Below are 12,412 nucleotides of genomic sequence, written 5' to 3'. Positions count from 1 at the left end.
TAGCCTTGAGCTGAAGAGCTCAGAGACAGCTCCCAGGCTGACTTCAAGCCCCACGACACACATGCACACACAAAAGAATTTTGCCAGCGGGACACTGGTGACTTACTTCTGTATCTCTAGCTCCTCAGGAAACTGGGATCTGAGGATCATGGTTCAATGCTAGTCCAGGCACAAAAGTCTGTGAAACTCATCTCCAATTAACCCCCCAAAATGGAAAGCAGCCCTGTGGCAGTAGCCTTGAGCTGAAGAGCTCAGGGACAGCACTCAGGTCCAGAGTTTAATCCCTACAACCAACCACAAAAAAAATTCAGCCAAATTTATGGGAAAACTCTAAATGTGAGCTTACCATTAATTCATTCTTTTATTATTAGTTGGATAAGGGCATATTTCCATAGATATTTGGATGTTTAATAATCTTATCACTCTCCCTCTTCCTAATCTCCCTTCTTAAAACAACTTCAGCAGGTTTCATTATTCTATTTTCATACATGCAAATAAGCTCTATCATAAACCCATTCTTTAGACTTGTCTATCAGTGTTATTTAATCTGCTCAGCAGAATGAACCAATGCCATCTCTCTTGGGAGATCTTATAACAAAACACAAACACACATACACATCTGTTATCTTCCTGATTGAAAACGTGCTTCACCAAGCAGCCAGTTCATGTTAGAGCTTGTGGTTCTTCCTTTGAGAGCACTAGCATATGCCCTCCCCCACCCTCAACTGAGGTGTGGACTGTGATTTCAGGCATGGTTTTGTTGTGGTGTGAAGAGAAGGTGTTAGCTGCTGAGTTCTGTTTGTCAGCAGAGCCTGACAAACTCATGCTGGCACTCACTGAGGTTGGGCAACCAATCACAGCTGGAACAGTTATCGTCATGGAGTCCCTATGGGCTTTCTCTATCAGGTCACATCCCAAAATAACATTGGGAAGTATTTCAACTGAAGAAATGAAGGCTTTCGGGGCTGTAGCCAGCCTGGAGCGTGAGATTCTGTGCGAAATAGTTGGACCTGCTCCAGCACTTTTGATCTGCATGGTAGATCAGCAGTAAAATGCATGAAACACATTGGAAACACGTGAGGAAATTCTTGTGGCCCTGCTGCTTCCTTGGAACTGGCAGGGCACTCAGTGGGCTGATCATCACCGCCCATCTCAGCAGGATGGTACTCAGAGAAGAGTAAACCCAGGAAAAGAGAGCTCTCCACTAGAGGAAGACATTAGCACAGTTTTATCCACCAGATACTGACTAGGTGGGGACCGTTTTTGTAGTGTTAAGAACCTGGAATCCTAAACACCAAAGGCAGCTTCTACTGAGGAGAGTTTTAGGTTGATTAGACTTCCGATTTATAAGTATTGTAGAAAACTTATTAGGCCCATTGAGCTTTAACTCAATCTAGCTTTTTTATAGAACAAAAGACCTGAAAAACTGGCTTTTTTGTGTGTAGGATAGAAAACAGAGGTGTATCCTGTGCTATAAAGGGGCAAGGAAGCCACTGGTGTTGGTGGTTCAGGAGGCTGAAATCTAAGGATTGCAATTCAAAAGTCCATGAAATTCTTACTTCTGATTAACCATCAAAAAACCAGAAATGGAGCATAGCTCAAGTGGTAGAGCACTAGCCTAGATCAAAAAAGCTCAGATAGCATCCAGGCTCTGAGTTCAAACCTCAGAGTGGGGAGAAGCAAGAAGAGGACAAGACTAATAGTTCAGAGCAGGGGCTGGGAGTTTGGCCTAGTGGTAGAGTGCTTGCCTAGCATGAATGAAAACCGGAGTTCAGTTCCTCAGTACCACATACATAGAAAAAGCTGGAAGTGGTACTGTGGCTCAAGTGATAGGGCTGTAGCATAGAGAAAGCCCAAGGACTGAGTGCTCAGGCCCTGAGTTCAAGCCCCAGGACTGCCCCCCCCCCCAAAAAAAAAAGTTAGAAGCAATTATCTGTTTATGTGTAATAGAAACATTTTTTGAGACTTCTGTTCTTGACATTCCCTCTCATTTTCCAATAAAAACTTTTATTTTGGTCACTGGTGGCTCACATCTGTAATCATAGCTACTCAGGGAAGTGGAGATCTGCAGTTGAAAGCCAGCCTAAGCCTGTGAGGCTCTTCAGTGAACCAGCAAAAAGCTGAAGTAAAGCTATGGCTTAAATATTAAGAGTGCTAGCCCTGGGGGGCGGGGAGGAGATAAGGGACAGAACTCAGGTTTAAGTTCTAGCCCCGATACTGACACCAAAACAAAAAAAGCCAGGCTAGGTGTAGATGGCTCACGCCTGTAATCCCAACTACACAGGAGATTGATCCAGGAAAATTGAGGTTCAAAGCTAGCCTTAGCAGGAAATTCTCATTAACTACAAAAAAGCCTTGTGCACAAAAGCTCAGAACAGTCCCCAGACCCAGAATTCAAGCCCTAGGAACACACACACACACACACACACACACACACACACACACAAAATATGGTAAGCCAAGCTAAAAGAGACAAATGGTGCACGTTTCCTCTTATGTATGGAAGCTAGATCTAAACTATAACTGAATATGATAACCTATATAGGACTAAGACATTCTCACAGTCAGACTAAAGGAGGTTACACTTAGAGGAGTAGCAAAAATTTAGTATTGAAACAAACTCTAGGGAATGGAAACACGGTCTGTTTTAGTATTGTTATCTTTGGTGGTGGTATTTGATTTGGTTTTTTGTTTTTGTGTTTGTTTTTCCTCCCTTCAGGAGCATGAACAAATGTGCAATTGTACTATTCGGTATATACTGTAGAAAATGAATTGTGCAACTTACAGGCAAGGAAGAGGATTAAAGGAAGGGGTGGCATTTTCAAAAGAAAATATACTCATTTCCTGACTTAAAACACCTTAATAGTAACAATAACATTTTTATCTTACTTCAGATTATTGCAGCAGGTCTTTTGACCCTGGTTAGGGTAGTTATATAGTACTAGTTTCATGAACATATTCCACAGATATTATAGATTCAGATTTTTCCAGCTCTTCCATTGTTACAAGTGAGAAAACTAAAACCCAGCTTTTCCTCTCACTTTCCCAAGGTCACAACAATAAATATCCAAAGTTGGCTCTGTTCTCCTAACTGAAGGGTGTGATGATATTTTCTACATGTTATATTAGAGCATGAATATAGGGTTTGAAATCTAGCACATATGGATCTGGACTACTACTTAGCTGCTGTGTATAGCTTGAGCACATGACCCAATCTCTGGGTAGCAGAGCAATATAACTAAGAATTGTAGAAAATAAACAGTTACAGAAAATCACACAGTAAATGTTGAAATAGTAATTGTTGATACTTTTCCCTTCTTGTGCAGCATTTTGGTTCCTAAAACTATTTCAAGCTGGGTACAGTGGCTCATGCCACTAATCCTAGTTACTCAGGAGGCTGAGATCTGAGGATTGTGGTTCAAAGCCAGCCCATGCATTAAAGTCCATGAGACTCCAATTAATCACCAGAAAACCAGAGTGGTGCTGTGGCTCAAGGGGTAGGGTGGTAGCCTTGAGCTAAAGAGCTCAGGGACAATGCCCAGGCCCAGAGTTCAAGTGCCACGACCAACAAAAAATAAAAACTATTTCAAGCAGGGCTGGAGGCAAGGCGTAGATGGTAGAGCATCAGCCAGTGCGCATAAGTGTCAGATTAAGAGTTTGAATTCCAGTCTCAGATCACCTAGACAAGGAATTACTAACCATTTAGCTGGATGCTGGTGGTTTACACTTGTAATCCTAGCTATTCAGGAGGCTGAGTTTGGAGGATCATAGTTTAAAGTCAGCCTAGGCAGTAAAGTCTGTGGGACTCTTACCTCCACCTAAGCAGCAAAAGAAGCCAGAAGTGAAGCTGTGACTCAAGTAGTAGAGTGCTAGCTTTGAGGGGGGTGGGGGAACTCGGGGATAGCATCCAGGCCTTGACTTTAAGCCTCAATGCCTATTTTTAACAAAAGGAGCTGGAATGTGGCCTAGTGGTAGAGTGCTTGCCTTGCGTGCATAATATATTAACAGTAGCTAATTTCACATCCCTACCCCCACCCCCCCACCCCCCGGAGCTAAGGATACTTTGCCAGTTGCTGGCATTAACTCAAATCTATGGTGAACCCAGTTCACCAGTGTGACTGAAGCCATCTTCTCCCTCATTGCCTTTGACTCTACAGAAGTGACTGGTGGTTTGGGCATTTTGTTTTATTTTTTATCTATCTAGTTTTATTTCCTCATTTTTTTTTCATAAAGCCTCTGAGAATATACACTCCATTGAACAGTAGTCCCACTATTAAGGTCAACATAAAGAGAATCTAGAGGAATTTTGGCTTTACCTAAATTATCTTTAATTTTTCAAAGCTATTTGAAGTCTTGTGGATGGATTCTTGATTCCTACTCTGCTCCAAAACACACAATGTTCTTTTTACCAGAAGCTAACAATTTAACAAGAACAGATATGGTAGGGAGGAGTGCACAAGGGGGAAGCTACTGGTACAAAGACAAGGCACAGAGCTTTGGGTTCTATCTATTATAGGGGTCTGACAAATACCTTTGAGGCCTTTTGGGACCTACATAGCTTTTCCTCTTGTCATTTTGCTATCTCTTTTGAATCTGCTCTCATTTGACAGGAAAGAAATCCATCCTTTGGTATTACCTAGAGGTGGGCTACCTTGGTTCCCTTTTCTGCTAATTCTCTTATTTTGGAGGGGTCATGGGGCTTGAACTCTGGGCCTAGGCACTGTTCTTGAGCTCAAGGCTACTACCCTACCCTTGAGCCACAGTCCCACTTCCAGGTTTCTAGAGATTAATTGGAGGTAAGAGTCTCATGCCCTGGGCTGGCTTTGAACCAGGATCCTCAGAAATTTTTGTTTTATTTTATTTTATTGTGGGTCATGGAGCTTGATCTTGGCCTGGGAGTTATCTCTGAGCTCTTCAGCCAACCCCCACTTCCTGTTTTCTATAGGTTAATTGGAGATAAGAGTGTCAGGTCCTTTTGTGCTTTGATCCTCAGATCTCAGCCTCCAGAGTAGCTAGGATTACAGATGTGAGCCACTGCACCCAGCTAGTGTACATTTCTTTTTTGGTCAGTGACACTCCTTTCGCTCTTCCATTTTTTTTTCCCCTCTTGTCCCCTACCCACAAGTTGTATAGATCATTTTCAACGTTGTGCTTAGTGAGTAGTATTGCTGCATTTGTTACCTTTGTCCCTCCATTTGGGTGCCTCTCCTTACACTCCCAAGGACACAAATGAACAAACAGAACAAAAAAGAAAAACAGCAAAAAAGAAAAAAATCTTTTTTCATTTCATGGAATTCAGTGAATATTATTTTGTATGATTAGGTACACATAGGCATTGTGCCTTTCTGTTCCTCTCCTAAGAATGTCTTCCTTTAGTCTTGCCATGTTTTAGTTGCATTTGTTTAGTTAAACAACTTCTGCTATATCAGCAAGAAAGCTAGCATTCTCATTTTTTCACCTAACATTGAAAACTGGTACTAGAATACCTATGTACTGTCTGCCTGCCCTGCGTTTAGAGCAAGTTTTTCCCCCCATAGAACTCAGCAGAATGGGGCTAGGAATGTGGCTTAGTGATAGACTGCTTACATGAAGCCCTGGGCTTGATTCCTCAGAACCACATAAACAGAAAAAAACTGCAAGTGGCACTGTGGTTCAAGTGGTCAAATGCTATACTTGAGGAACAAAAGCTCAGGGACAGTACTCAGGCTCTGAGTTCAAGGACCAGTACTTGCCAAAAATCAATCAATAACTCAGCAGAATGCTTCTAGCCTAGGTAAGTAACCAAATGATGAAGTACCTAAAATTGGGTCTATTGACCTCCTTGAGGTCAATTATTATTGGCAGGCAGGTTTATTTTGAACTGATCTTTCCAAAGAAAGTTCATTTTGTATGCAGGAATAGATTTGGATCTTCTTTTACATTTGTCTCTTTATCGTAACAAATTTAAGAAAACTTTTTTTGTTTCTGTTGTTTTTTTGGTTGGACATGAGATTTGAACTCAGGGTCTGGGTGCTGCCCCTGAGCTCTTTTGCTCACGACTAGAATTCTACCACTTTGAGCCACAGCACCATTACTGATTTTCTAATTGTTAATTGAAGATAAGAATATCAGGATTGGGCACCAATTGCCTGTAATCCTAGCTACTCAGGAGGCTGAGATCTGAGGATCACTGGTCCAAAGCCATCTGGGACACAAAAGTCTGTAAGACTCCTCCAATAAACTACTCAGAAAAAGGTGGAAGTGACCTTGTGGCTCAAGTCCTAGAGTGCTAGCCTTAAACACAAAGAGGCTCAGAGACAGCCCCCAGTCCCTCAGCTCAAGCCCCAGGACCAGCAAAAAAAGAAAGAAAGAGAAAAAGCACAAACTTTCCTGTCCCAGCAGCTGGCTTTGAAAGAAGATTCTCAGAACTCAATGTCCTGAGTAGCTCAGATTACAGGTGTGAGACACCAGTGCTTGCTAAGAAAACTAATCTTAACTATTTGCAAATCAGGGTTTTCATCCTTTATTCAGTGTATAGTTCTCAGACTCTAGAGAAAAAAACATGAGGCAGGAGGTATTTGGGGAAGTATATTTCCTGAAGTGACTATTTTTTTCTCTTTTCCGTATCCCCTGAAACAAGATGCTAACTATGTAATTCAGGCTTGGAATCCTCATGCCTTACCTTCCTGAGTGGGTGGTATTACAGATATGTACCCCTCATGTTGAATATTTTTCATAGAGTACGTTTCAGTCTGATTGCTAATCCTGGGGTTAACTAAGCAGGAACAGCCTTAGTGATTAATTGTATCATTTTATTTAAAAAAAAAAAAAACCCTCTCATTTTTTATGCCAGTACTGGGCTTGAACTTGGGGCCTTGGCCGTATCTTGGGGGCTTGCCCTGTGCAATTTGAATCACATCCTCTCTTCTGGCTTTTTGGTGTTAATTGGAGATAAGAGTCTAATGGACTTTCCTGCCCATGATAGGTTTGAACCACAACCTTTAGATCTTTGCCTCTTGAGTAGCTAAAGATACAAGCATGAGCCACCAGAGCATGTCTTTGCCTCCTCCCCCCTTATGTTGCAAATACTTAGAAGGAAGGATGTTCAGTAAGTTGGAGGTATAGATAATGAGGAAGGGGGCTTCTTCAAATGTTACACAAGCTTGTTAACACTTTCTTACTGCTTTAGGTACCAATCTGTGGCACGTTTGTATTATCTGCATTGAGAAAGAAATAAAATATCAGGACCGGGAGTTTGGCCTAGTGGTTAAAATGCTTGCCTAGCATGCATGAAGACCCGGGTTCGATTCCTCGGTACCACATACATAGAAAAAAGCCGGAAGTGGTGCTGAGGCTCAAGTGGTAGAGCTCTATCCTTGAGAAAGTCCAAGGACAGTGCTCAGGCCCTGAGCTCAAGCCCAGGACTGGCAAAAAAAAAAAAAAAAAAAAAAAAAAAGAAAGAAACAAAGAAAATATCACTGAAGTAGTTCCTCTTTTATGATTATAACAAAGTTAGGACTAGGATAGATGAAAGCTCTTGATCTTTACCAGTTCTTACTGGGTTATGGGACCAGCTATCTGTTTTTACAAAAAGTTATTAGAGGCAGGGAATTTGGCCTAGTGGTAGAGTGTAGAGTGCTTGCCTAGCATGCATGAAGACCCCCGGTTCAATTTCTTGGTACCACATACAGAGGGAGGCAAAAATGTGGAAGTAGCACTCAAGTGGTAGAACACTAGTCTTGAGCATAAAGAGGCTCAAGGACAGTGCCCAGGTTCTGAGTTCAAGCCCTGAAAACAACAACAAAAACATAGTTTGTAGCTATTTTAGCACTACAAGTAGATTTTGTTGTTGTTGATTAGTTGACTTTTTTTTTTGGCCAGTCCCGGGCTTGAGCTCAGGGCCTGAGCACTATCCTTGGACTTTCTCAAGGCTAGAGCTCTACCACTTAAGTGTCAGCACCACTTCCAGCTTTTTTCTATGTATATGGTACCAAGGAATCAAACCTGGGTCTTCGTGCATGCAAGGCAAGCACTCCACCACTAGGCCAAACTCCTGGCCCCATAGTTGACCTTTTTTAAAAGAGGCCTTGCTATATAGTCCAAATTGGCCTCAACTTGGGCTCCTTCTGCTTCGATCTCAACAGAATTCAATAGTTTTGACACAGACAAGTTCCACAAACTAAATTACTTTGTAGTCCCTTACAGTTTTATGACTAAACTTGTGTGGTGTGCTTCTGGTTACGTAAGGAAAAATTTAAGTACATAATAGGATTTCAAAGGGTCTGTCATATTACTAATCTGTATTCTTATGTGTTTCAGGATCTATCTGGTTCAATAGATGATCTCCCCATGGGGACAGAAGGAGCTCTGAGTCCTGGAGTGAGCACATCAGGGATTTCCAGCAGCCAAGGAGAGCAGAGCAATCCAGCTCAGTCTCCTTTCTCGCCTCATACCTCCCCTCACCTACCTGGCATCCGAGGCCCCTCCCCTTCCCCTGTTGGCTCTCCCGCCAGTGTTGCTCAGTCTCGCTCAGGACCACTCTCGCCTGCTGCAGTGCCAGGTACCTTCAAGTGCTGGTCTTTGGGTAGAGGAAAAGTTGACTTGTCCCAGTGATATCAATGAGCCCTAGTTTGTGTCTGCATTGGTTCCCTATAGCATGGAAGAGGTGGGGACCCCCTGGCTGGATTTCTCAGTATATGTGGGAAATGCCTAACCTCTCAAGGGCCATGGCTTGCTTACTCTCTTTCTGGAACAGGCAACCAGATGCCACCTCGGCCACCCAGTGGCCAGTCAGACAGCATCATGCATCCTTCCATGAACCAATCAAGCATTGCCCAAGATCGAGGTGAGAACCTGGGTTTGGGGGTTTGGAGCAGAGGACTAAAGCAGACCCTTGAAAATATAGAAAATTAAGTCTTATTGAAGGTGGGAGAGCATTTGTTCCCATTGAACTGAGTAAATAACTAAATGGACATTGCCCACTAATAGGTTATATGCAGAGGAACCCCCAGATGCCCCAGTACAGTTCCCCCCAGCCCGGCTCGGCCTTATCTCCACGTCAGCCTTCTGGAGGACAGATGCACACAGGCATGGGCTCCTACCAGCAGAACTCCATGGGGAGCTACGGTCCCCAGGGGGGTCAGTATGGCCCACAAGGTGAGTACGTACCCAACTAGGAATAGAAGATAGAGGTAAGGAAATAAAACAGTTCCTGGTGGTGTACTAACATCTACATTATAAATGTAGAACTAAGTCATGTGTTAGTGGCACAGACCTGTAATTCTAGCTACTTAAGAGACTGATATCAGAATTGTGGTTTGAAGCCAGCTTAGGCAGGACTCTTATCTCCCATTAAACACACACACACATATATACATGCGCACAAATAGAGCTGTGGTTCAAAGGGTAGAGCACCATCCTAGAGTAAAAAACATCAAAGACAGCATCAAGGCCCTGAGTGAGTTCAAGTACTTCATTCTGTACCCTAAATTAGGATAGGTCATAGTGGTGCCATCTTGTCTTCACTTAATTTTGTCATGATGGCAGGGCCTGGGAATGTGGCTTAGTGGTAGAGTCACAAAGCTGGATGCAGTGGCTCACACTTATAATCCTACCTACTCAGGAGTCTGAGATCTGAAGATCAAGGTTCAAAGCCAGCCCAGGCACAAAAGGACCTGAGATTCTTATCTCCAATTAACCTCTAGAAAACAGGAAGTAGGGCTTGGCTCAGGGGTAGGTCAGTAGCCTTGAGCTGAAGAGCTCAGGGACAGCGCCCAAGACCAGAGTTCAAGCCCAATTACCAAAAATAAGAAAGAAAAAAAAAAAACAACTTGCTCAGGGATAGCTCCCAACCCCTGTATTCAAGCCCCATGACCAAGTGGGGCCAAACATTTATCAGATGAGAAAGTATAAGAATTATATCTTTTTTTACTTATTGGCTGATGATATGGTCGAACAGAGGAATGGAGAGACAGAGAGGAGAGAGAGCGTCCCATGATCCACAAAAAAAAAGTCACAATAGCAAACAAGGAAAGGATTCCATTGAGTTCCTGTTTCATCTTCAAAGTACAACTGAGTATAGATCCTTAATAGATAGTAGATAATTACTTTTTTTGTGTGTAGGTACTGAAGCATAAACTTAGCACATAGATGCTCAAGGCTGGCACCCTGTTACTTGTGCCACACCTCCACTTCTAGCATTTTTTTTTTCTCCCTTCCCTTCTGGTTAATTGAAGATAAAAGTCTCTGGAATTTGTCTCCCTGGTTGGTTCTCAACTTCACTCCTTAGGTCTCAGCCTCCTAAGTAGCTAGGATTATAGGCATGAGCCACCAGCATCCAATACACATTATTTTTCTCGTTCGTGTGTGTGTGTGTGTGTGTGTGTGTGTCTTATTTATCTTAAAATCAGCTGCAGTAGATATGAGGTGGAATATCTTACACAGAACATAGGATAGAATACAAGATGAATAACAGGGATGGAATTGTGGCTCAGAAGTATAGCATTTTCCTAGCATGTACAAGCTCTAGGCTTATTTCCCCCATAGAATGCAAAATAAAGTGGATGAATGGATAACAGAGACCTGCTGTAACATACCACTAGTCTCTCATTCATTCATAAAGCTGTTCTTTCCTAACCACAATATTGACTGATTCTCATTATTTGGAGTTTTAGAGGTGGGAGCTATTAGTGAGTTGGTAGTGAGTCACTAACCAAGTCTTGTATCCTCTCTCCCTCCCTTTCCAGGAGGCTACCCCAGGCAGCCAAACTATAATGCCTTGCCCAATGCCAACTACCCTAATGCAGGCATGGCTGGAAGCATGAATCCCATGAGTGCTGGAGGTCAAATGCATGGGCAGCCTGGTATCCCACCTTATGGCACTCTCCCTCCAGGGAGAATGAGTCATGCCTCCATGGGTAACAGGCCTTACGGTCCTAATATGGCCAATATGCCACCTCAGGTTGGGTCTGGGATGTGTCCCCCACCAGGGGGCATGAACCGGAAAACTCAAGAATCTGCCGTTGCCATGCATGTTGCTGCCAATTCTATCCAAAACAGGTAAGGCCTGGGAAATGAAATGTTATGGAACTGTTAAAGTTGTGATGCTTCTGGGCCTAAACCAGAGTGTTGTAGGCTATATTTGTAACTATTGATAGTCCTTGAGAAGCTATCTTCTCGTATAAAAAATAAGAACCAGTGGGTGTTGATTCTTCAACAGATAAGTAATTTACAGACTAAATATACTATAAACTTAAAATAATACAGTTGAGTTTTATTTAGATTGGGCTTTTTTCTTTTTTTTTTGCTAGTCCTGAGACTTGAACTCAGGGCCTAAGCACTATCCTTGGGCTTTCTCAAGGCTGCGCTCTATCACTTGAGGCATAGAACCACTTCTGGCTTTTTCTGTATATGTGGTACTAAGGAATAAAATCCAGGTCTGTGTTTGGGCTAGGCAACCACTCTACCACTAGGCCAAACTCTCAGCTCCAGATTGGGCTTTTAAATGGAAATATAATTTGATTTTGGAGGAAGATTGTCCTTAAGAAACAAATAATAGAGCTCTATTCTTCAAAGAATATGTCCCTAAAATTTACGAGTGTTTGCTATAAGAGTTCATATCATAAATAGAATGTTTTGTGAGAGTGAAAGAACATAGGATTATCTAGGTGCTGTGCTCACTTTTCGTTTGAGAGACCCATAAATCTAATTAAAGGAGTCACTTTTAGCTCAAATTCAAATCTGAAAGAAAACTCAGTTTCTCTAACCCTTTTTTCTTAATTTCCATCTTCTTCCCCAGGCCACCCGGCTACCCCAATATGAATCAAGGGAGCATGATGGGAACTGGACCTCCCTATGGACAAGGGATTAATAGTATGGCTGGCATGATCAACCCTCAGGGACCCCCGTATCCCATGGGTGGAACTATGGCCAACAACTCAGCAGGTAATTCAAGTCATTGCTTAACTCAGGCTGTTTTTCAAGAATGGTCTTTAAAGTTGCAGCTTGGATTTGATTGGGTTTTTGTTTTTTTTCCTCATTGATAGGAATGGCAGCCAGCCCGGAGATGATGGGCCTTGGGGATGTCAAGTTAACTCCAGCTGCCAAGATGAACAACAAGGCAGATGGCACACCCAAGACAGAGTCCAAATCCAAGGTAATGATCTTGACTTGATTCCTTTCAACTTGGTATCCTGTCCCCTTCAATGATATGATGAGAAAAGAAAACAGAATGATAAAATTTTAGGCTTTTATGACATTAATCTCTGAAAAAAGCTTTCGTTGCCATCTCACAGTGAATGGGCAAGAATATCTCATAGAATTAGACTTGAATTAGCATAATGGATCTTGATGTAAATAACATTGTTTACAGCCGTATGTTATAGAGAAAACACCATACCCTACAGTATAAAGTTCATTGTCGTGTCTACCACTG

At 42.5% G+C, this 12,412-nt stretch overlaps 1 protein-coding gene across 2 annotated transcripts in view; it reads left to right on the top strand.

Moving 5' to 3' along the window:
* Positions 1 to 12,412, top strand: part of Arid1a (AT-rich interaction domain 1A) — a 104,352-nt gene that overhangs the window by 73,893 nt on the left and 18,047 nt on the right. For both annotated transcript variants that reach the window (XM_090335492.1, XM_090335491.1), the window contains exons 5-10: positions 8,299 to 8,539; positions 8,735 to 8,824; positions 8,968 to 9,135; positions 10,725 to 11,037; positions 11,777 to 11,922; positions 12,024 to 12,133. In XM_090335492.1, coding sequence (XP_090191618.1) covers positions 8,299 to 8,539; positions 8,735 to 8,824; positions 8,968 to 9,135; positions 10,725 to 11,037; positions 11,777 to 11,922; positions 12,024 to 12,133 — 1,068 coding nt within the window. The remainder of the gene's footprint in view (positions 1 to 8,298; positions 8,540 to 8,734; positions 8,825 to 8,967; positions 9,136 to 10,724; positions 11,038 to 11,776; positions 11,923 to 12,023; positions 12,134 to 12,412) is intronic.

Source organism: Megascapheus bottae, chromosome 6 (assembly GCF_031878675.1).
Source record: "Megascapheus bottae isolate mThoBot1 chromosome 6, mThoBot2.hap1, whole genome shotgun sequence".
Lineage (NCBI taxonomy): Eukaryota > Metazoa > Chordata > Mammalia > Rodentia > Geomyidae > Megascapheus > Megascapheus bottae.
The sequence above is the reverse complement of the archived record's forward strand: the minus strand, read 5'-3'. Positions and strand labels throughout refer to the sequence as shown.